A 24,253-nucleotide genomic window follows, 5' to 3' on the forward strand; every position below is an offset into this window, starting at 1 on the left:
ATGAACGGGCTTTTCACCCTCATTTCACAAGCCTTCACCATGCATTTCCAGGATACTCAGCCATGTGTTACAGAAGGTCAGGGCTCCAGAGAAGCTGCTGCCTGGCCCCGCCTCCAACTGAGCTCCCAGCCTAATAGGTGAGATAGAGCCTGACACTGACACTCCCATTCCTATTATTGCTCATAACAATAATGCAAGAAATCACATGCAGCCAGGACACAGGGGAGGGAGCTAAGAAGGAAGGACCGGGATAGAGGAAGAATGCCAGGGCTAAAAAGAGAGAGAGGAAGTGGAGTACTAGGACGTTAGATAGCACGTGGCCAGCAACTGACCAGGGAGGAAGTTGGGCTGAACAACCCTAGATAATGAAGGATAGCAGGAGGCCAATCCTGTTTCCCAGGCCTTTTCATTTGTCTTGTATGCCTCCAGAGATGGAGACCTCACTCCCAAGAGAGACAACCCAGCCCTTCCTGGGCACAGGCAACCGTCAAAAAGTTTGATGCAATGTAATTTTTAAAGTAGTGGCCACCATAGTTTAAAGGGTTGAATGAGGGATGATGCCTGTTTGGCTCAGTTCATTAAGCATGTGCCTTCAGCTCAGGTCATGATCCTGGGTTCAGATCAAGCCCTGCTTAGGGGGGTGGTGTCTGTTCAGTGGGGAGTATGCTTCTCCCTCTCACTCTTCCCCTCCCCCTGCCTGTGCACACACTCTTTCTCTTTCTCAAATAAATAAATAAAATTGTTTAAAAAAGAAAAGGGTTGAATGAGATTGTTTGGGGAAGGAGGGGGACCCACGTGAGACTGGCAGTCAGTGCCTGCCACAGGCTGGGCCTAGAATCAGACTCACTTGGGTTCAATTCTGTTCTATCACTTAAGAGGCTGATGACCTCATTTCTCCAAGCCTCAGTTTCCTCTCTGATGTGACCATAATAAATTACCTATCTCATAGATTTATTTGATGAACTAACGGAGTAAAATGTCTGGCACATAGGTGCAAGCATGTTACCCTGCTTCAGGACCTAGTGGGCTCGGGAGTATGCTGCAAACACAAACGTACTTTCCTACCTCTAAAATTCTACACATGCTCTAATTTCTGCTTCATATGCTCTTGCCCCACCACTCATACCTGGCAAACTCCTACACATCCCTTAAAGCCCTAGCTATAAGATAACTTTCTTTCTCTGTTCAAGCCCTGACCCAGGGACCTATAAGCATGTATGGGACCTGGTTCTGACTGGGCCCACTGTGATGTGGTAAGTTCTTGCAGAGCACGTGGTAGGCATGCAGTCAAAGCTTGTTGAATGAATGGATGGATGGATGGATGGACAGACGGACGAAGGAATGATCACTTGGGAGGGGGTGGCCAGGGTGGCTCTCCAAGAGTCAGACAACCACTTCAGTGCTCGGTCCCCAGCTCCGGAAACCTGAAGGGGTCGACCGTGGCAGATGAGGGGCGAGGAGGCTTCCGGGCGGGGTCTTCAGTTCTTCCGGTTTGGCCCCTTTAAGGGGCGGGGCCAGCGGGGTGGGCGCTCGGAGCGTCAGTGCGGCGCGAAGATGGCGGCGGCGGTGGTGGGTCCCGGGGCGGCTCAAGCGCCGAGCTCGCTGCTGCTCGTGGTGGGCGGCGAGTGCGGGTGCTCGGGGCTGCTTGCCTATGTTCTGGAGGAGCTCGAACGAGGTCGGGCCGGCCTGGGGGCGCGGGGTGCGGGAGGCGGGCGCGGTCGCTCGTCTCGGCCCGAGGGCCGGGGGGTGGGGCGGCCGGGTTGGGGGTGGGGAGAGGATTGGATTGCGGGGCGGCGGGATCCTGGGGCCGGGAAGCTCGGTCCTGCTCACCGTTAGGCGTATGGCGCGGGCTGAGGCCTTCGGTGCCCACGGAGAAGGCGGTGCCCGGGTCTGGGTTGGGCTGGGCTGCCCCGCCCCGACCGGGGTGCAGCCCAGGGTCGGGACGCGCGGGACCTGGGCTTTGGGACCCGCGTGATTGGGCAACAGCGGACCACGACTCTGCTTCCCGCCAGACTGGCAGGCCGAAGGGAGGGTGGGGTCACCTCGAAGTCCCCGGTCTTAGCATCCTGGACGTTCTGGAAGGAGGAACAAGGGTGCGGAGGCTGGGCCTGAAGCCCCGGGGCCCACTTTCTGTTGCTCCACAAGGAGCTTGCTAATTGGGGTGTGGGCGGGCGCGGCCTGCCCAGGGGATTTGGCATCTGGGGAGGTGAGTCATAGGTGCACCTGCAAAGTTCACCTGCAGCCACTTGGCACGGTGGAACCGGCGGGCGTGGTACACCCCACACCGTGTTTGGAGGGCATTCATTCCCCCCAACCCAGATGGACAGGGCCTGCGGTCTGGCTCCTGTAAAATGGGAGGTTAGCACACACTTCGGTCCTCATGCTTGGGAATGTCGTCGTCTGTGCCTGGGTCCTCCTGTCTCTCCCCCCCCCCCCCCGACTCATGTGCTGGGATAGTGTGGGGGACCACAGGCAGGTTCAGCTCTGCTCTCACGGGGCCAACAGTCTGGTAGGGGGATGGACCCAAAGTGGGCGAGGAGATGGAACAAGTTTTAAGCTCACCTGCTGTCAGGAGTGTGTAGAACAGTGCAAACGGTTGAGGACCTGAAGGGTGGAAGCAGAGGGAAGAGCCTCCTGAGAGTGGGAGCAGCTGGTGCAAAGGCCAAGCAGTGGGAGTGTGTCTGGGGAGTGTGTCTGGCCAGTTGTAGAAGCTGTGAGACCAGTGGTGGGGGTGAGGGCAATGATGGAGGGGACCAAGTGACTGTTTAGAGGTGGGAGCATTCTTGTTGTTGATTCTTCTCTTTGAAATGCTGAGTTATGCTTTGGGTTCCTTGAAACGATGCAGAAAATCTAAGGGCACTTTGAGTGGTTCTGAGTCTCCAGGCTCTTGCATTGGGGGGCAAGTGGAGGGGAGGGGCTGGGATTGCTCCCACTTCCCAGATACTGGTTATTAAACTGTTCTCAGAGCCGGGGAGCCCAGCTGAGTCCTACCTCACTTCTCCTACCCCCTCTCCTCCGCAACAGGCATCCGGTCCTGGGACATTGACCCTGGCATTTGCAGCCTTGATGAGCAGCTCAAGGTTTTTGTGTCCCGGCACTCTGCCACCTTCTCCAGCATTGTGAAAGGTGAGACTGGAGATCCTGCATGCCTGAAATGCTCCCCTTCCACTCATGAGCTAGTCACGTGTTCTCTGAGTGCCAGCTATGTGCCAGGCATGGCGGGGGGGGGGGGGGGGGGGTGCGGGGGTCGAGGTCACAGGGGGGGAAGGGGGGGGGGGGGGGGGGGGGGGAGGGTGGTCAGGTATAGCTCTAAACAGCAGTAATAATACAGCTGCGATCTATAGCATGCAGAGCAGGGTGGGCCCTGACCCAGCTCCAGCCAGCTTACTCCAGCTGTACACTAGGCAGGAGCTTGTATTTTGTTCCCATTTTGCAGATGAGGCAGTTGAGGGGTGGGGGACAGGGTGACTTCCAAGAGTGGGTTCTTTGGATCAGAGGCATCTGGGACTGATGTGTCAAGGGGAGGGAAGCGCCCAGGCAAAGTGGGAAGATACTTGGGAAGCGAGGGGCTGCAAAATAGGCTTGGAAGGTGGAATGTGGCCCCCCTGTGGCAGGGACTGTGCCTGGCTCATGGCCGTGTCCCCCATACAGGGCTGAGTGCACAGTAGGTGCGCAGTAGATGGGAAGCTGGGAAAGGAGCAAGATCAAGGAAAGGGTCAGATGCCCGGACTAGCCCCACAGAGCCCGGGTGACCCATCGCATGGAGCAGCTGATGGCCGGGTTCCAGGTGTCACCCACGGCCCCTCTTGCCTCAGCCAGCCCATTGAGTCAGCCCCAGGCTGCTGCAGGAGGGGAAGGAAGTGTTCTTCGCCTCATTGTCCTGGCCGTTCCTGGTGGCTTCCTGACCCCTCGCAGGACTGAGGGGGCGGGGGCTGGAAATCTCGTCTGCTCTGTGTGACTACGGCAGCTACTTCCTCTCTCTATGCCTTGGTTTCCCCACTGGAATGGGGCAATATCCGTACATGACGATAAGCCTGTGATAAACTGATAAAAGATTGACCAGTGCCACAAGGTCCCCAGCCTCAGGCCTGGTGCTCCATTTTTTTTTTTTTTTTTTTTTTTTTAAAATTTTTTTTTTTTTTTTTGACAGAGAGAGATTACAAGTAGGCAGAGAGAGAGAGAGGAGGAAGCAGGCTCCCTGCTGAGCAGAGAGCCCGATGCGGGACTCGATCCCAGGACCCTGAGATCATGACCTGAGCCGAAGGCAGCAGCTTAACCCACTGAGCCACCCAGGCGCCCTGGTGCTCCATTTTTGAAACATCTGGGATCTGGGGGGCCGACCAGGGTTCATATTCCAGAATCACCTCTACTCCCCTCTTCATGGCCCAGGAGGCCTCCCTGCCCCCATGCTCCCCCACGCTCCCTTATGCTCCCCTCACTCTGGCCTCACCTGCCACTTCCTCATCTTCAGACAGTCCTGCCTCAGAGTCTTTGCCCATGTCTGCCCTCTTCCTGGTGTACCTCCTTGGCCCTCGCTGGGCTCAGGCTTCTTGCCTATAAAATGGGGGTGACAGCCCTATCCCCCCATAGGGCTGATTGCTTTGAATTGGGGCCAGCGAGCAGTGGAGGCCTGTTGTACTGTTGTTTCCAGTGTGAGGCCTGCCAAGGCAGGTTTCCTGTTCTTACCTCATCCTGACCTGCAGCTTGACCATGTGCCTGTTGATCCTCAGATGACCCACTGGCTAGGATTCCTGGGAAGCAGAGTCCTGGAGGGGCTTGTGGCTGCCTGGAGTCACACAGGGAGGCAGGGTTTGACCCCAGGACAGTCTGGCCCCACACACACTGCCCAGCCCCAAACTCACTGCGCCCAATTCTCCCACAGGCCAGCGGAGCCTGCACCACCGCGGAGACACCCTGGAGACCCTGGTCCTCCTGAACCCATCAGACAAGTCTCTGTGTGACGAGGTAGGGAACAGTCTGGGAATCTGCTGGGACTGGAGCCATCCCAAGTCCTGCCTTCCTGCGGCCCTGGCTTTGTGCTGTTTGAAATCCTCTTGACACCCACTAGCATCGCCCCCTCCTCCAGGAAGCCTCCCCGGAAGGCCTTGGCTGTAGTTTATTCCTTCCTTAGGGGTGATGGTGGGAGTGGGTGAAGTCAGGAAAGACTGGAGTTTGGGAGGAAGGAATGAGCAGGGAGCATCTGGGGGCAGGAAGGTAGGACTTGACTGGTGCTTGCGTTTCGTGCCTCCCTCCTGGCTGGGCCCCCGGAGTTGTCTGAATTGACTTCTTAGTACTTCCAGCTTATGGACGTCTGTGTCTTTTTCCCCGTTATCCATGGGAAAGATGAGCAAGATAGAGCCCCAGGACACTCCTCTAGAGACCCTTGTACAGGTTCCTTCTTCTGATCAAAAACACTCCATTTTGTTCCCTTGAGGAGCTCTGAAGGAGATAGAGTCAGACACAGAAATCCTCCTTCCGTTGGCACTGGGGCTGGGCCAGAGAGAGAAGTGGGCTGGAGGGAGTCCAGAAAGGTGGGCTTCTAGGAAGAGGAGGCACTGGAACCTGGCTTTAGGTTGAGCGACAGGAGTTTGGGGTGGAGTGCAGGGCTCCAGCTTCCTGTTGAGTACCAGGACGGGGACAGGGGTAGGGTGGTTATATGTAGATTTGGGGCTGGAGGTCATTCGGTTGGGTGGGGTGGGGTGGGGTGTGCAGGCTTTGTCACTGCACAGAGTAGGGGCTTTAACCATCTCCCCTTCCTCAGCTCCGGAATCTTCTGCTTGACCCTGCCCCTCACAAGCTGCTGGTGCTGGCTGGGCCTTGCTTGGAAGAGACAGGGGAACTGCTGCTCCAAACAGGGGGATTCTCACTCCGCCACTTCCTCCAGGTCCTAGGGGACAAAGAGGTAAGCCACCTCTTCTTATCCTGCTTCCCCTGGCTCGTCCCCATCGGGCTTTGTGGCCTTAGTGACCTGTTCCCGCCACCCACTACAGTGTGTGATTTGAGGCTAGGCCTGTAGATCAGCAGACCTCCCAGAGACTTCAAGTGGCACCCGAGGTGCTAGGTCCCAGGAGGGTAGGGTCCTTTCTAGGGTCCTTAGTCTGGATGGGACAAATGAGCAAAACTATCTGGTAAACCACCTTTTCACATTATGAGAGTGATGTAACGGTGGGTGAGATCAGAAGCAGATAATGGAGGTAGAGGGCCCAGAAGGTCTCCCTGGAGGAAGCTGTGCTGTAGGAAAAGAACAAGAAGTACAAAGGCCCTGGGGTAGGGAGAGTAAGAGAAAGGGTGGGAGAGGGAAGCTGGTGGTAAGGCAAGACCATACATTTCTGTCGACCATGGGAAGGGCTGGGTTTTGTCCCAAGGGTGACCGGGTTGAGCAAGGGATTCTCCCAGGCCCAGGATGCAGGATGGGAGTGTCCTGGCCTAGTTTTCCCAGGGGCTGCTTCTAACTGTTACCCGCTTTCGCAGATCCGGGATCTCCTGGCATCTACACCCCCACCTGCAGACCTGCCCAAGCTCACCATCACCTGCCCGACCTTCGGCGACTGGGCCCAGCTGTCACCTGAAGTGCTCGGCCTCCACAGCGCGCTCCAGCTGCGATGGAACCCGCCTGTGCAGCTGCCGGCATCTGAGGGCCTGCGTGAGTTCCTGGAGTATGTGGCTGAGTCCCTGGAGCCGCCGTCTCCCTTTGACCTGCTCGAGCCACCCGCATCTGTGGGCTTCCTCAGGCTCGCCCGGCCCTGCTGCTACATCTTCCCCGGTGGCCTCGGTGACGCCGCCTTCTTCGCCGTCAACGGCTTTACTGTGTTGGTCAATGGGGGCTCCAACCCCAAGTCAAGCTTTTGGAAGCTGGTACGGCACCTGGACCGGGTGGACGCGGTGCTGGTGACCCACGCGGGCGCTGACAGCCTCCCAGGCCTCAACAGTCTGCTGCGGCGCAAGCTGGCAGAGCGTGAGGAGGCGGCGGCCGATGGGGGCTCGGGGGACGACCGGCTTCGCAGGCTCATCTCCCCCAACCTAGGGGTCGTGTTCCTCAATGCCCGTGTTGCCGCCTCGCGGCTGGTGAGTGGTGAGGACGAGGCGGAGCTGGCCTTCAGCCTCTTGGCCCGGCTGGGCATCACACCCCTGACTCTGAACCGCGGTCCACTCCCGGCCGAGCCCACCGTGCTCTTTCAGAAGATGGGCGTGGGACGGCTGGACATGTATGTGCTGCACCCGCCCGCGGCTGGCGCCGAGCGCACGCTGGCCTCCGTGTGCGCCCTGCTGGTGTGGCACCCTGCCGGCCCCACGGAGAAGGTGGTGCGTGTGCTCTTCCCTGGCTGCACCCCACCCGCCCGCCTCCTGGATGGCCTGGTCCGCCTGCAGCACTTGGGATTCCTGCGGGAGCCCGTGGTGACCCCCCAGGACTTGCTGGGACCTCGACGAGCCGAGAGCAAGGAAAGCGTGGGCTCCCGGGACAGCTCGAGAAGAGAAGGCCGGACAACAGCACCCAGCAGGCCAGCCCAGGAGCGCCCTGGGGTGGCCCGGAAGGACCCGCCTCGGGTTGAGGCCCCACGCAGGGCAGAGAAAGAAGTCAGGGTCTCCCGAGAGGTGAAGAAGGACCCCAAGCCAAGTGCCCCTCGGACCCAGCCCCGGGAAGTCCGCCGGGTGGCCTCTGCTTCAGCCAGCGTGAAGAAGGCAGGGGCCCCAGCAGCTCCCCGACCCCGCCGAGCACCCAATGTCCCTCGCCCAGGTGTCCCACCAGCGGCGAATGGGCCCCGCAGCCCCCCCAGCTTCCGGTGTGGAGAGGCCAGCCCCCCGACAGAGCCCTGCAGTTCCCCAGCGCCCCAGCTGGTGGCCACACCCAGCCAGGAGAGCAGCCTGGAGCTGGAGCTGGGGTTGAGCCCACCTGGGGAGGACGGCAGCGCCTTGGAGGAGAAGACGCTGGAGCTTCTCCTGGATGCCAGCACCCCCCGGCCACGTACACCCTCGCCTACTGGAGCCCAGCAGGGCCCAGCCGAGAGCAGCGGGCGGCTGTCGCTGAGCCCGCTGCGTGGTGGGGAGGCAGGGCCGGACGCCTCACCCACAGTGACCACGCCCTCGCTGCCCGCCGAGGTGGGCTCTCCACACTCCACAGAGGTAGATGAGTCCCTGTCTGTCTCCTTCGAGCAGGTGCTGCCTCCGCCGCCTCCTGCCAGTGCAGGCGAGGCTGGGCTGAGCCTCCCACTGCGAGGCCCCCGGGTCCGGCGATCAGCCTCCCCACACGACGTGGACCTGTGCCTGGTGTCACCCTGTGAGTTTGAGCACCGAAAGGCTGTGCCTGTGGCACCGGCCCCTGCCTCTCCCGGCAGCTCTGATAGCAGTGCTCGGTCCCAGGAGCGGGCTGGAGCACCAGGGGCAGAGGAGACGCCCCCCACATCCGTTAGCGAGTCCCTGCCCACCCTGTCTGACTCGGACCCCCTGCCTGCCGCCCCTGGGACTGCAGACTCAGATGAGGACATGGAGGGCTTTGGGGTCCCTCGCCGTGACCCGCTGCCCGAGCCCCTCAAGTTCCCCCCGCCGCTGCCCACCCCACCCAGCATCTGCATGGTGGACCCCGAGATGCTGCCCCCTGAACAGGCCCGGCCGGCAGAGGGCCTCAACCGTACCCGGAAATCCCTGACTCGCACTAACCCCAGCACAGCCGCCTCCAAAGCTACTCCATCTGTCACTGCCAAGACTAAGGGACCGGCTGGTGGAGACCGAGCCAGTCGGCCGCTCAGCGCCCGGAGCGAGCCCAGTGACAAGGGAGGTCGGGCACCCCTGTCCAGAAAGTCGTCAGTCCCCAAGGTGGCCACTCGGGGCCCATCTGGTAAGTACCCAAGACCCAGGGTCCTACAGTGGGTTAGTGGCCCAAGTCTTTGTTCCCTCCTTGCCGTGTGGCCTCAGTCACACCTACCCCCTCTCTGGGCCTCTGATTCTCATATAACACGGAAGTTCTGGCTCGCTGCTGAGGCACGTGTACTTCCGAGGCATTTAAGCAGTGCCGTTGGTGCAAACAGAAGTGAGCGGATCTGTCCTCGTGAACTTGCTGGGGCCATGGTGAGTAAGAAGAAACAGCTGAAATTAATTTTAATAGCACATTTAACCCCTTTGTACGGAGATTCCCAAGCCCATTGGACCACCAGATTCAATGCTGGGCTGGGAGGACTCAATACACAGGCTTCCTTGTGGCTGAACTGTATTAGAGCAAAAGCATATGGAACAGAATCAGCGAGGGTAAAGGCGTGGGGTTCTAGAGCTGCCTCCTGGCGTAGTAGTCACACCAGGTGCCTTAATGCTGGAGCAGCGAGCTGTGTGGCCCGCGGGAGTTGGCGCCTCCCCGGGAGGCTCATTAGGGACGGAGTGCCCAGGGTTTCTGCGGGGGGCTGGTCACGTTGGCCCCCTCTGCCTGACACGCACCCAAATTCCGGGCTCCTCAGGGAGGGGGAAGCAGGGATTCAGGAGCTGCGGTGCTGCAAGACCCGTGGGCACAGCGGGCCACCCTTGTCGTGCAGGCAGTGGGGACCTTTCTGAGATCTATTTTCCCCAGACTCAAGCCAGGGGCCACCCTGTAAGTCACCTCTGAGAGACCGGCAGTCTTGTGTCCACCATGGTAACTTTTCTCCCAGTTTTCCTTAGTTGTGAAATGTACGTGACGTGACCTCACCTTGCCGAAGCGCACAGTTCAGGGTCAAGCACATTCACGTTGTTGTGCAACCATCACCAGGGTCCCTGTCCAGGCCTCCTTTTATCTTGCAAAACTGAAACTTTGTCAGCGTTAAGCGTTAAATACTAACTCCCGTTCTTCCTCTCCCAGTCCCCCGCACCCACCACTCATGCGTTCCACTTTCTGTTTCTATGGCTCCAACGACGCTAGGGATCTCGTGTAAGGAAAATCATACTGTATTTATCTTACTTCACTTAGTAGAGTGTCTCCGTGGTTCATCTGTGCTGTAGCCTGGGTTATAACTTGCTTCCCTCTTTTTTCTTGGGGGGGGGTTAAGAATTTCCTTTCTCTTTAAGGTTGAATATTATTCTGCAACGTGGATGTACCATATTTTCTTTATTCATTTACCTGCTGATGGACACCTGAGCTTCTGCTTTTTGGCTACTGTGGAATCACGTTGCTGTGAACGCGGTTGGACGGATATCTTTTGGAGATCTTGCTTGCAACTCTTTTGGGTATATTCCCGGAAGAAGGATTGCTGGATCATACGGCAGTTTTATTTTTGATTTTTTTTTTTTCCCGAGGAATTGCCATACTGTTTTCCACAGCAGCTGCACCATGTTAGACTCCCACCAACGGTACAGAAAAGTTCCAGTTTCTCCACATCCTTGCCAACACTGCTTTCTGTATTTTTCTGATCGTGGCGGCGTGATGGGTGTGAGGTGGTATCTCAGGGTGGTTTTGATTTGCATTTCCCTAATTAGTGAGCACCTTTTTCCTGTACTGTCGGCCATGCCATTTATATATCTTTTTTGGAGAAATGTCTGTTTAGGTCTTTTGGCCCTTTTTGAATCGGTTGTCTTGTTGTTGGGTTACGGGAGTTCTGCATATGTTCTGTAGGTAATCCTTTAGCAGATACATGATTTGTAAATATTTTCTTCCATTTTGTGTGTTGCTTTTTTATTTTGTTGACAGTGCTCTTTGCACGGAAGTTTATAATTTTCATGAAGTCCAGTTTGCCTTTTCCTTTTTCTCCTCTGTGCTTTTGGTGTCCTATCCAAAAAAATCATTGCCAAATTTAGTCTCTTGAAGCTTTTGCTTTGTTCTAAGAGTTCTGTGGTTTTAGTTCTTATATTTTGCTCCTTGATGATTTGAGTTAATTTTTTGCCTGTCGTGCTAAATAAGGGTTCGACTTCATTCTCTTCCATCTGGACATCCAGTTTTGCTAGCACCAGTCTTGGCATTCTTGTCAAACATCATTTCACCATATATGTGAGGCTCTATTTCTGGGCTCTCCGTTCCCTTGGCCTGTTACGTATCTGTCTTTCATCAGTACCACACTGTCTTAATTGGTATCCCTTTTCCGTGAATTTACAAATCAGGAAGTGTGAGTCCTCCAAACTTCATTCTTCAGTATTGTCTTGCCTTCTGGAATCCCTTAAGATTCCATAGGAGTTTTAGGGTAAATTTTTCTCTTTCTCTAAAAGGCCATCACTGGCACTTGGTCCGTGACAGCATTGAATCCATACGTCATTTTAGGTAGTGCCAGCAGCTCAGTGGATAGTAAGTCTCCCAGTCTACAAATACGATATGTCTTTCTGTGAATTTCTATGACTTTTTTCGTTTCTTTCAGAAGTGTTTTGTAGTTTTTGTATATTTTATTTTCTTGGTTAAGTTAATTTCTAAGTATTTTATTCTTTCTTGATACTATTGTAAATGCAATTGTTAATTTCTTTTTTAGGTTGTTCACTATTAGCATATAGGAGCATAACTGATTTGTATGTTAATTTTGTTATCCAGCTACTTTGCTGGATTTGTTTATTCTAGTAGATGGGGGGGGTGTTTGCACGTGCGCACGTGCGCTCACGCATCAGTTGAGTTTTCTACACATAAGAGCATATCCTTTGTGAACAGAGATAACTTTAAGGTATCCAGCACTGTGTTGACTAGAAGTGGCAAAAGCCAACATTTCTTGCCTTGTCCTTGCTCTTAGGAGAAAAGCTTATAGTCTTTAACCAAGTGTGACATGAGCTGTGGGTTTCTCATGTATGGCTTGTATTACGTTGAGGCAGTTTCTTGCTACTCCTAATTTGTTGAGGGTTTTTATCATGAAAGGGTGTTGAATTTTGTCTAATGCCTTTTCTGTAACAATTGAAATTATTGTGTATTTTTTTTTATAGTTCATTCTGTTAATCTGATGTACTGTGTTGATTTTTCTCTTATTTTAAGATTTTGTTTTTAAGGGGCACCTGGTGGCTCAGTCAATTAAACACCTGTCTTTGGCTCAGGTCATCATCCCAGGGTCCGGGGATTGAGCCCTGCATCAGGCTCTGTGCTCAGCAGGAGTCTGCTTCTCCCTCTTCCTCTGCTGCTTTCCCACCCCAACTGTGCTTTCTCACTCTCGCTTTCTCAAATAAACAAACAAATAAATTCTTAAAAAAAAAAAAAAAGATTTTATTTTCAAGTAATCTCTATACCCAACATGGGCCTATATTGATTTTTCTTTTTCTTTTTTTTTTTTCTTTTTGGTGTGTTGAACCATGCATCCCAGGGATAAATCCTGCGTGATCACAGTGTCTGATCCTTTTAATATGCTGCTGAATTTGGCTTGCTAATAGTTGTCAAAGATTTTTGCATCAAGGTTAATAAGAGATATTGGTCTGTAGTTCTCTTCATAATGTCTTTGACCTTGGTATCACTGGCCTCGTGGATGAATTAGATGTGTTCCTGTTCTTTAGTGGTTTCGGTAAAGTTTGAGAAGGATCGATGTTAGTTCTCCTTTAAATGTTTGGTGGAAACTTAGTGAAGCCAAGAAGGGTTTTACTTACTGATTCGGTCTCCTTACTAACAATGAATCTGTTCAGCTTTTCTGTTTCTTTGTGATTTGGTCTTGGTAGGTTTCGTGTTTCTAGGAATCTGTATAGTTTTCTCTAGGTCATCCAGTTTGTTGGTTGTACAGCTGTTCACAACACTCTCATAATGCTTTTTGTGTCTGTAGAGTCGGTAGTAGTGCCCCCACTTTTACTTCTGAGTCTTTGTTCTTTTTTCTTAGTCTAGCTAAAGGGCTGTCAAGAACCAGCTTTTGCTTTTGTTGATTATCTTTTGTGTTTTTCTAGTCTCAATTTTTAAAATCTCTACTCTTCTGTTTATCGTTTTGTTTTTTTGGCTAGCTTTCCTTTTGTTCTTTTTCTAGTTCCTTGGGGTGAAAGGTTGTCACGTTGAGGTTTTTTTTGTTTTTTTTTGTTTTGTTTTTTTTTAAGATTTTATTTATTTGACAGAGAGAGAGAGAGATCACAAGTGGGCAGAGAGGCAGGCCGGGGAGGGGGTGGTGGAAGCAGTTTCCCCGCTGAGCAGAGAGCCTGGTGCGGGGATCGATCCCAGGACCCTGAGAATCATGACCTGAGCTGAAGACAGAGGCTCAACCCACGGAGTCACCCAGGTGCCCCAAAAGATCTTCTTTTTTAATATAAACATTTTTAGGTATAAACTTTCCCTTTATCTCTGCTTTCTCTCAAAGGGATTCGCTCTTTGTCTTTCAGCAGTCAGATTATAGTGGATCTCTTTGAGGTCATCCCACTTGGAATTTGTTGAGCTTTTTAGACATTCATATTAACACTTTTGATCAAGGAAAGTTTGGGGCCGTTATTTCTTCAAATAGTCATTCTGCCCTTTTCTGTCCTGGGACTCCATGTGCGTGTTGGCTCTTTTAATGGGGTCCTGCAAGTCCCTGAAGCTGCTGCTCACTTTCTTCCGTCATCTCTCCGCGTTCCTCGGACTTGATAATTGCTCTCATCCTATCATCAAAAATCACTGTTGGAATCATGAATTGAATTCCTCTGGTGAATTTTCATTTCAGTTATTGTACTTTTCAGCTGCAGGATTTCTCTCGGGTTTCTTTCTGTGTTTTCTGTGTCCTTGGTGACATTCATTTCGTTTGTGCTGTCCTGCGTGTCTTCCTTTCTTTCTGAGAGCGTCTTTAAGACTGTTGCTTTCGGGGCGCCTCGGTGGCTCAGTGTGTTAAACCACTGCCTTCGGCTCAGGTCATGATCTCAGGGTCCTGGGATCGAGTCCCACATGGGGCTCTCTGCTCAGCAGGGAGCCTGCTTCCCTTCCTGTCTCTCTGCCTGCCTCTCTGCCTACTTGTGATCTCTGTCAAATAAATAAATAAAATCTTTAAAAAAAAAAAAAAAAAAAAGACCGTTGCTTTCAAGTTCTTGTCCAGTAAGCCTGCCATCGGGCCTTTCTGGTTTCCGTTGATTTTTTTTTTCCTTTTTTTCCCTTTGAATAGGCTGTACTTCTCCTGTTTCTTTTTATCCCTTGTGGTTGTTGCAGTTGCTGGAAACTGGACGTTCAGATTTAATAGTGCGTTAACTCCAGAGATCCAAATCTCCCCCTTCCCCAGGGGGAGGTTTACGTGGCTTCTCTGGTTAATGCTGGGTGCTGCTTCCGTGCTGGAGGTCAGTCTGCGGGGGAGTCTGAGAGTCTTCTCAAGTCCTCTCTGAGCCTGTACCTTTCTCCTGCGTGTGTGAGGACTACGCTAAATCCCCTATATACGAAGTGGCTTTTGTTTTTTTTATTAAGTTTTTTATTTTAATGCCAATCTAGTTAACATTCGGTGTTCCATCAGTTTCAGGTGTATAATACCAGTGATTCAGCACAGTGGCTTTTGAATGACTTAGTCCTTGCATGTCTGGCTCCCAGAAGGGGGAAGACGAGAAAGGAAGGGAGGTAGGAGGGAGAAAAGGAGAGAAAGTGTTCCCGGTCTCTCTGGCTCATGTAAGTCGGGCAGTGTAAGTTGGGGAGGGGCTGCCGGCGCGACTGTCCTGTCCTCTGGGTCAGAAGGCAGATTCCCGCGTTTGCTGCTGCACCGTCATCCCCGAATCCTGCTGAGTTCACTCTGTCCTACCTACCGCTCTATCAGAATATTCCAGCGTGTCATCGATATGAAAAATTACTAGCTAGTTCTGCTTCCCATTGCCACACCAGGTCCTGGATGCCTGGGGGCACCTGGGTGGCTCAGTTAAGCTTCTGTCTTCGGCTCAGGTCATGATCTTGGGGTCCTGGGATCGAGTCCCGTATCGGGCTCCTTGCTCAGTGGGGAGCCTGCTTCGCCCTCTGCCTGCCACTCCCTCTACTCATGCTTGTGCTCTTGCTCCAAAATAAAGAAGTCTTTAAAAAAAAAAAAAGAAAAGCCCTGGATGCTCGCATGTGTTTTGAAGCCCCTGCTCTTGTCCGCGCGTACCTGCCACATTGCAGTGGTTGGTGACACCGCAGAGGGTGGTGGAGGCCTAGAAGGACCCAGGGGCTCATGGGAGAGCAGTGATGATGGCTGGCAGTGATCGTAGCTCGAGCTCGTGTCCGTGAGTGCTTGCTCACCTGTTCCAGGTGCCTGGGTGTCCCTGACCGTGACTCTGGCTTCACTCGACCCATGGCCTTTCGTTGGCTCCTAGCCTCAGTGCCCACCTGAGCTGCCGCTTCTTACCCTTGTTGGGCACATTCCAAGGGAGGCAGCTGACGAGCCCTTGTGAGAGTTGGTAGGTCAAGGGTCCCCAGCACGGTGGCAGGTGGCTTCCCGGCCTGTGGGGCTAGGCTAGCACCTGGAGGCTGGGAGTCCTCCAGGGCCCAGTCTGCCAGGCCATTTGGCCACTTGGGGTCTCCTTCTCCTACCACCTTGGACAGATGGATCCTCTGTGCTAGTGTCTGTGAACTGTGTCTCAGAAGAGCCAGAATATGAACGTTTTCAGCTCTGCAGGCCAGATGGCCTCTGTCCCAACAACTCAGCTCTGCTCTGTGGCAGAAGAGCAGCTGAGGACTTAACCAGACGGGCACCTGGTAGAACTGCATGGACGCCAGCAGGCGGTGCGGAGGGCCCCGCTCTGCCCCTGTCCGTCTCCCCTGCGGCTTCCCTTCAGTCTTTTACCTCCATGGCTCCTCTCTCCCGTGAGCCTCCCGTCGCCATAGGGGCTTCTCTTCCTGAGTCTTAAGATCCTCACCACCGCTGTTCCCAGCAGTGAGTGAGGGGTGCTGCGTGCCCAGAGCTGGGGGAGCCATTCATTCTGCAAATGCCTCGGCAGCCCTCTGGACCCACACCCTGAGCTGGGCAATGTGTATGATCATAGGGTGCCAAGCATCTGGCCACTTTCCTGGGCCTAACATCCAGGTGTGTCCTCAGTCAGTTGCTTATGAGACACACAGGACTGGGGGCCTTATCCCCCTTCACCGAGACTCTGGATTCAAGGCCATGGATGAGGCTCTGAGAGCCATGCCACATCCTGGCTCTTTCTCTTGTAGTTCTGTCCCCCCCACACCCACTCTTGTCTTCCCATTGCCCTTGGCGGCAGGGATTTTCGTCTCTCTTGCTTACTGCTGTGTCCCCAGTGCGTATTGGCCAGGAATCCTCGAAAAGGCCACTTGAGTACTTGAACAGATGGATGCTGTAGAAGCAGCACATTGTTCTAGGTACCAGTTGCTTTGGCAGCCAAAGCTCTAAAACCTCCTCTTCCGGGAAGCCATCCCTGGTTGCCCCGTTCTACCTTCCTTACCTTTGGCCCTGGGTATCTGCACCCAGGGACTAGCCCCTGAGGATATGACCACTGAATAACTGTCCACACCAGGGAGAGCTTATCAACTATAAGATAGTGAGAACAGGCCTTCTTCTGAGGAGGGAACCACTTGGAGAGGTGTAGGGGGAGCTGGGGCTCGGCTCCTTCCTGGTTCCAGAAGCTCAGGACTGACGTTGTCCTTCTTACCTGCAGGGTCAGCTGGCAGCCGACCAGGTGGGTCAGCAGCCCCTCCTGGCTCCCCCGTCTACCTTGACCTGGCCTACCTGCCCAGCGGGAGCAGCGCCCGGCTGCTGGACGAGGAGTTCTTCCGGCGGGTGCGTGCGCTCTGCTACGTCATCAGTGGCCAGGACCAGCGTAAGGAAGAGGGCATGCGGGCTGTCCTGGACGCCCTGCTGGCCGGCAAGCAGCAGTGGGACCGTGACCTCCAGGTGCGTGACTACTCCAGGGCCTCAGGCAATCTTGGCAGAAGGTAGGGTCCACGCTTCCTGCAACCTTCCCGTTGAACGTCATCTCATGAGGTCTGTGCGGCCCTCAGCCATCTGCAGAGGGAGTGGGGCTCAGAGAGACTAAGCTGTGCCCCCAGGGCCACGGAAGTGAAAGCAGGCGCAGAGGTCCCACCTGCTCCCAGGACTCTGTTCCTGTTGCACCCACATGGTCTGTCAGCAGCAGCCTGGGGGTGGGTGCTGGGTGGGGAGGAATAGGCGGGGTGTCCCTGTGGCTGACAGATTGGAACGTGGAGCCTTTGGGCTGCAGTTGTCCTCAGAGGAAGCCTTGAGGCAGAGCCTTGGAGCAGGAGACAAGTTTGGGTGGAAGCAGGAGCTTCCTGGCCCTCATGCTGCCTGTGAGCGGGCTGGCACCCAGCTTCACGGGAGCCCCGCAGCCTGGAGGGAGCCTGGAGGGGGGCTCCCAGGCGCAGGGCAGGGCAGTGGAGCAAACCTGGCTGGTGCAGGGGAGGGGCCGGAGGGAGGCCTAGCGTCTTGTGTCGTGGGAGGCTCCCTTCCCCTGGGTGCCGCAGAGAAGAGAAGGGACTTCGGGGCTGGGCTGGCCCCCAGCTTCAGACATCTGGGTGGGGGAGAAGGGAAGCTGAGCCAACGTGCTCAGAGGAGGAGGGCCTGAGGTGCGGGGAGTGGAGCTGGGGCCCGGGCCAGGAGGACCGAGGGTGCTTCCCCTCACCGCCGGGCCGTCTGTCCCACCCGCAGGTGACCCTGATCCCCACCTTCGACTCGGTGGCGATGCACGAGTGGTACGAGGAGACGCACGCACGGCACCAGGCTCTGGGCATCACCGTGCTGGGCAGCAACAGCACCGTGTCCATGCAGGACGAGGCCTTCCCCGCCTGCAAGGTGGAGTTCTAGCCCCGTGCCCGCCACCCAGCCCCTCAGCCCGAAGTCGACCACTGCCCGAGAGTCCCCCGCATCAGAAATAAACCAGGTACCCCACTCGGCTGTAGCCTTCGTTCCTTCTGCTGACAGGAGACTTGGCGGCGTCTGGGGGTGTCATCGCCACTCTGCTGGCCTCCCAGTTCAGGGGCAGCCCTAGGAGCCCCCAGGTGAGGCACGCTCCGGCCTCCATGTTGCGGATGGAAGGACCCAGGCCCAGGGTGGGTGGGCCTCTTGGGCAGGGACCACCAGCAGCTGCTGCGTGCTGCTGACCATGAGGGGCTGATTTTCCCAGTGGGGAAGCTGGTTCCCCTGGGCAGCTGCTGGACCTCCATCACACGCGTGCGTCCGTGACCGGGTGAAATTTGAACCCAAGGCTCTAAGCTCTAAAGCTGGGAAAACAGGTTCCTCTCCATTTCTAGAGATGATCAATGTCATGGCAGGAGAGTCCCACACGTCAGGTCTTAAGAATCGGAAACCCAAAGGTTACAAGACATCAATACCTGAAAGAACCCCCTTCCTTGCCCGCCCCCTGCCCGTGTGGGGAGACCTAGAACGTAATGTTAGAGAAGGTGTCACGTGCACTGGCTTAGACAGCAACCCAGAAAGCATGCCTCTGTCCTGTCACCTGATGTCCGTGAGTGGGACTGATTAGAGAGATGGAATTAAGTGAAGGATCTTGGGATTATCTGCATGGGCCCTAAATCCAAGGACAGTTGTCCTCGTAAGAGACAAAAGAGATGACACTGAGAGAAGAAGGCCACATGGAGATGGAGGCAGATCCTGTGGCCCTCACTGAAGCCTCCAGAAGCTGGGAGTGGTGAGGGGTGGTCCCCCCCTCTAGAACTTTCTAAAGGAACATTGATTTCAGAGTTCAGCCTCCAGAAGTGCATGAGAAGGAACTGCTGTTGTGCTTTGTGATGGTGGCCCCGGAGGAGGCGGTCAGCACAGGGCACCCTTCCCTGGCTGCGGTGGCCCGAGTCACCACTTGTGGCTGTGGTGGGTCTTGCACCGAGGACTCGCTTGTTTCTCACAGCCCTGGAGGCCGGGAGTTGGGGTGCCAGCTCGGTCGGGCTCTGGTGAGGAGGCGTCCTGGCTAGCACATGGCTGCCTCCTGGCCTTGTGCTCACATGGAGAGGGAGGGGGCGTGGGGGCGCGTTCTCTCACACCCCCTTCTTAGGAGAGCACGAATCCCATTGCGAGCCCCCCCTTCCATTACCTGATGCTCCCCCGGAACCCCCATGTTCGCAGACACCATCAGGATGGGGAGTCCGGCTTAAACATTGGAATTGGGGGGAGGGGGCTTGAACTGGTTAGGTCTCAGCCGGCCAGTGTCCTGTATCTGGTTGGCCTGGCCCTTGTGGTTGCTCCCCCTTCAGCAACAACCATCAGAAAACTGAAAAAAATAAAGGTTTCTTACTCACAGGACCTGGAGACCGCAGGGTAATCACCCCTGCCGCGCCACACAGTGAGGGGGCGGGGAACAGGCATGGGGCCATGTGGTCACTGGTTGGGCTCTGCTTCTGTTGGGGTCCAGGATGGGAGCCTGGGATTCCCAGGGCTCGTTGCTTAGTGCTAACCACAAACCACGGGAGTGAGAATTTAAAGCACCAGAAGGGAAAAAAAAACAAGTGGTTGCAAAGGCCAGTTCTTAAAACCAACCGAGGGACGCCTGGGTGGCTCAGTGGGTTAAGCGTCTGCTTCAGCTCAGGTCATGACCCCGGGGTCCTGGGATCGAGCCCTGTGTTGGGCTGTTTGCTCAGCTGGGAGCCTGCTTCTTTCTGTCAAATTTTTAAAATCTTAAAAAAAAAAAAAAAAGAAAGGGAGACCAAGACCTGTCAAACAAGGGATCCTCGGTGCAGGGAGGCCTGCCTGGCTCTTGATCTACCCGTGTGGCCGGCAAATAGGTTCATTCCAGACGCCCCAGAGGGCACACGGTTCGTTCCAGAGCAGGCAGCGTGGCAGCAGGTGGGTTGGTGTGGGGTACCTGACTGTCCTTGTGGGAGCCGCTGAACCGCTGTTGGGCTGTCCTCATGTGGGATATTGGGGCTTGACGGGGCCAGGCCGTCGGGAAATGCAGAGGGCATCAGGAGAGCCCACCCCAGAGCCCAGAGAGGGGGTCAGGACTCACCAGGGTGCCGTGGGTGATGTCAGGGCCCAGCTCAGTGTGCAACATCCCCGGGAAAGGGGGAGCAGCGGTCTGGGGGAGCTGCTCAGCACGTGGGACGTGGATCTGCGACCCTGCACCTGCTTGGTTGTTGCTGTACCCGCCCCTCACCCACTCACAGGGAAGGGGGTACTGGTGCCACGCCCAGCCGGTACGTGGTGTGGGGACAGTCGGACCTGCTACTTCTGCTGCCGGGCACGCAGGCTGTGGCCCCTTACCCGCTTTTTCCTGTTGCTAGGTAAGGGGGGCACTTCTCAGCCCCGGGTCATAGGGTGGGTCACTGTGCATATGTGAGGCCACGTGGCCAGAAGTTTCACTGCGGCCAAATGTTGAGTGACAGGTGCTGCCTCCCCTTCTCATTTCATTTGTTTTATTCCCAGGTTTTCTAAAATGTGTTTATCTGTAATTGGCTGCTTCGACTGTTTTCTTCCATGTGTATCTTTTTCTCATTTATATATCATAATTCTGTTTTCTAAACATACTTTTTAGGCACAACTAAAAGGTGGCTTAGTGCCTTAGGTGGCTTAGTTGGTTAAGCGTCTGCCTGCAGCTCAGGTCATGATTCTAAGGTCCTGGGATCAAGCCCTGCATCAGGCTCTCTGCTCAGTGGGGAGCCTGCTTTTCCTCCTGCCTTGTGCGGCGAGCTCTCTCTGACAAATAAAGTCTTTTAAAAAGGGGTGCCTCGGTGGCTCAGTGGGTTAAAGCCTCTGCCTTCGGCTCAGGTCATGATCCCAGGGCCCTGGGATTGAGCCCCACATTGGGCTCTCTGCTCAGCGGGGAGCCTGCTTCTCTCTCTCTCTCTCCCTCTCTGCCTACTTGTGATCTCTGTCAAATAAATAAATAAAACCTTTAAAAAAAAATACACTTAAAAAAATTTTCAGTTGTATTAAAAAACATCTTAACATTTACCATCTTAACCGTTAAGCTTTTTGTGGTGAGTGGTGTTTTTTTTTTTGTTTTTTTTTTTTTGTTTTTGTTTTTTGTTTTTTGTTTTTTTTTACCAGATCGACCTCTCAATTTCATGAGCACTTTTTCTGTAAACATTTTATTTTTATGGTTTTCAAAACACCGTTTTTAAATGTCTTTCTTTTCATGCTTTGAGAGGCTGTTCTTGCAGCTGGCACAAATTCTCCCGTGTTTGTTTTTTTCCTCTCTGCTTATAATTTTAACTTTTATTTTTATCCATCTAGGCCTTATTTAGGGATGAAGAGAGATGGAGGGGTTGCCCCAGCCCAAAGAGCCAGCGGATGGGCCCCAGGCTGGGTACAGATTTGAAACGCTCCCTCCTCCCTATTGAGTTAAGACCCTAGTGTGCTGGCGTCTGTTTCTGCATCTGCTCTAATCCGTCACCGGCTTTTCTGGTCCTCTCCCGGCTATTTCCCGGTGTGTCTTAATAGCTACTCAGCAGGTTCTTTCTCCCTAATTTTATTTTTTCCCTTCTTAAATTCCCAGCTGTTTTCGCATGCTCACTCTTTTTGGAGTTCTAGAATGTCCATGGAGGGGGCCCAAACACATGCTGTAAGAAACATTCAGGGGCGCCTGGTTGGCTTAGTTGGTAGAGCGCGTGGCTCTTGATCTTGGGGTTGTGAGTTTGAGCCCCACGTTGGGTGTGGAGATTACGTAAAAAAAAATCTTAAAAAAATTCTGCTTTTGACCCAATAGTAGACTAGATCCTCCCACAAAGTCAATGAAAATTGCTGGATAAAAATGAGTTAAGTCTTTTTTTTTTTTTTTTTTTAAAGATTTTATTTATTTATTTGACAGAGAGAAATCACAAGTAGTCCGAGAGGCAGGCAGAGAGAGAGGGAAGCAGGCTCCCCGCTGAGCAGAGAGCCCGATGCGGGACTCGATCCCAGGACCCTGAGACCATGACCTGAGCCGAAGGCAGCGGCTTAACCCACTGAGCCACCCAGGCGCCCCAAAATGAGTTAAGTCTTGATTACTGTGTCTGTGAGCAACCAGAGGGTAAGGAGCTGTCAGAGACCAGAATGTCAGCCTAGGCAGGAGCCCCAGGAAGGAAGCAGCTTCTGTGTTAGACAAGGCGGGTTTGGTCTTCTGTCTTCTTGGGCCTTCAGTATGGTGGCTCTGTTAAGACCTCAAAGGGTGAAGTCAAAATCAAAATAAGATTTTCCCAGGAATGGAAAGGAAACTTGGTTATCTCTAGCCTGGCTGTAGGGAGGAAGGGGGGGGGCGGAATCTAGCCTGGTGTGCAGTGACCTTGCTGGAGTGTGCAACTCCCAGCGTTCCTTGCGTGGCCAGAGGCCTCCAGTGGACAAAATGGTCTAAAGCTGTCCAGGGTGGTGATGACCGGGGAGGTCTGCTGGATGAGCCCTCAGCCCCAGCCTTGAACTCCCCCAGTACCATCCCAGGAACTGTGAGTGAGCCAGCATCAAAGTCACAGTGTGTCCTTGTGTGTGGGAGCCAGGGTACAGGAAGGCAGCAGAGACCTCCAGTGTCGGCATCATCAGACCCAGAACTGGTATGTTTAATCCTGAAGTGTGAAGAACAAGATATTTGTAGAAGAGCCAAATAGAACTAAGGGAAATTAGCAGATGGTGGAGACTTTGAACACTGGACACGGCCAACAGTGGATTTGAGCTAGCCAAAGAGAAAACTGGTGAGCTAGAAGATGGAGTGCGGGAATTTCCCAAACACGGGAAGAAAAGGGAGGTTAAGAGATGGAGAGCGAGCAGAGGCAAACTCTGAAGAGGATAAAGGTGGAGAACTTTCCAGAATGGATGAGAGACACCAATTTACCAGATTTCAGAAAGCCAGCCACATAAGCAAGGTGTTTTTTTTAATAACAGCTGATTCAGGACTGAAAACCACAGGCAGCAAGGAAATCGAGAATGATGTTGGAGAGCCTTCTCAGTCCCACGGCCAGAACTCAGGACCCAGGGAGGCTGGGAGAGGCTCTGAGTGAAAACAGCAGCCCAGAGATGCTTACGCAACAGAAATATCTCAAATATATTTGAGGACAGAGAAGTGAAGTTCCTTGCTGAACAAAATGCTAAGGGAGCTGTTTAGGCAGAAAGAAAATGAACCAGGGAGGCGGGTTGACATGCAGAAGACAGCAGAAAGGTGGGCAAAGCAGCTGAAGGAACATCACCTTCATTAGCAAGGACGGTAAAGTCCACTGTGTAGAATTAAAATCTCAATTACATGAGACAACAAGGGCAAAAAATAGTTGAGTAAGGTTTTAAAATCTGTGTATAGGCCAGCCTCATTTTACTGCGTTTCTGCAAATCGAAGGCAACTCCGTTGAGCACGTCTACCAGCGCCATTTTTCCAACAGCCGATGCTCACTCTGTCTCTTTGTCACATTTTGGTAATTCTTGGCAATATTTCAAACTCTTATTCTATTTGTTAGTGATCCGTGGTTACAACTCTGAAAGCTCAAATGACGTTTAGCATTTGTTAGCAATAAAGTATTTTTAATTAAGGTATGTGGGTTGTTTAGACGTAACGCTATTGCACGGTTAATGGACTACAGTATGGTGCAAATGTAACTTTTACAGTCACTGGGAGGCCACAAATTCATTTGTTTGGCTTTATTGGAATATTTGCTTTATTGTGGTCAGTATCTGGACCTGAGCCCACAGCATCTCTGAGCTGTGCCTGTATTGTTTGAGGAGAGTGGGACATAGTACTCAGTTGAGTGGAGTAGAAGATATTAATAGCCATGGTAAATACTAAGAGAATAGAACTAGTCTATAACTTCCAAACTGTTAGGGAGCAAAAATTGGAGTGAAAAATAATCCAGAATAATTCTTCCATAGCAAAGGAGGTTCCAGTAGCCCCAAATAAGATCATGGAAATACATACAATTTGCCAGCAATTACAATAAATGTAAATGGTCAAGCTAAAGGGCAAAAGATAGACTGTTACCTTTTTTTAATTCAAAATTTGAAGCTATTTACAGGAAATATCTAAACATGTATGCTTAGATGCTGAAAAAATTTTTTTTTTATTTTAAAGATTTTATTTATTTATTTGACAGAGAGAGATCACAAGTAAGCAGAGAGGCAGAGAGAGAGAGGAGGAAGCAGGCTCCCTGCTGAGCAGAGAGCCTGATGTGGGACTCGATTCCAGGACCCTGGGATCATGACCTGAGCCGAAGGCAGCGGCTTAACCCACTGAGCCACCCAGATGCCCAGATGCTGAAAATTTTAAGGGATGAGAAAAACCTGGCAAATAAGAAAGAAAGCTGATCTACATTAACAAAACTATATTGTATATTTTTAGAAATAAGGATTATCAAATTAGAGCTTTTATTTTTTTTTTTTTTAAGATTTTATTTATTTGTCAGGGATAGAGGAAGAGAGAGAGCAAGCGAGCACAGGCAGAGAGGCCTGGAGAGGCAGAGGGAGAAGCAGGCTCCCTGCCGAGCAAGGAGCCCGATGTGGGACTCGATCCCAGGATGCTGGGATCATGACCTGAGCCGAAGGCAGCCGCTTAACCAACTGAGCCACCC

General features: G+C 53.3%; 1 protein-coding gene across 1 annotated transcript; it reads left to right on the plus strand.

Moving 5' to 3' along the window:
• Positions 1–1,520: 1,520 nt before the first annotated feature.
• On the plus strand, positions 1,521–17,676 carry MAP1S (microtubule associated protein 1S). Its single transcript, XM_059389385.1, has 7 exons — positions 1,521–1,675; positions 3,025–3,126; positions 4,883–4,965; positions 5,762–5,902; positions 6,472–8,833; positions 16,426–16,661; positions 17,433–17,676. The coding sequence occupies exons 1-7, from the start codon at positions 1,555–1,557 to the stop codon at positions 17,586–17,588; spliced, it is 3,201 nt and encodes a 1,066-aa protein (XP_059245368.1). The 5' UTR covers positions 1,521–1,554; the 3' UTR covers positions 17,589–17,676.
• Positions 17,677–24,253: the final 6,577 nt, after the last annotated feature.

Source organism: Mustela nigripes, chromosome 2, assembly GCF_022355385.1.
Source record: "Mustela nigripes isolate SB6536 chromosome 2, MUSNIG.SB6536, whole genome shotgun sequence".
NCBI lineage: Eukaryota > Metazoa > Chordata > Mammalia > Carnivora > Mustelidae > Mustela > Mustela nigripes.

Coding starts and splice junctions, on each gene's coding strand:
- MAP1S (XM_059389385.1), top strand. CDS start 1,555: ATGGCGGCGGCGGTGGTGGGTCCCGGGGCGGCTCAAGCGCCGAGCTCG. Junction 3,127..4,882: donor CTTCTCCAGCATTGTGAAAG/GTGAGACTGGAG, acceptor ATTCTCCCACAG/GCCAGCGGAGCCTGCACCAC. Junction 4,966..5,761: donor ACAAGTCTCTGTGTGACGAG/GTAGGGAACAGT, acceptor CCCCTTCCTCAG/CTCCGGAATCTTCTGCTTGA.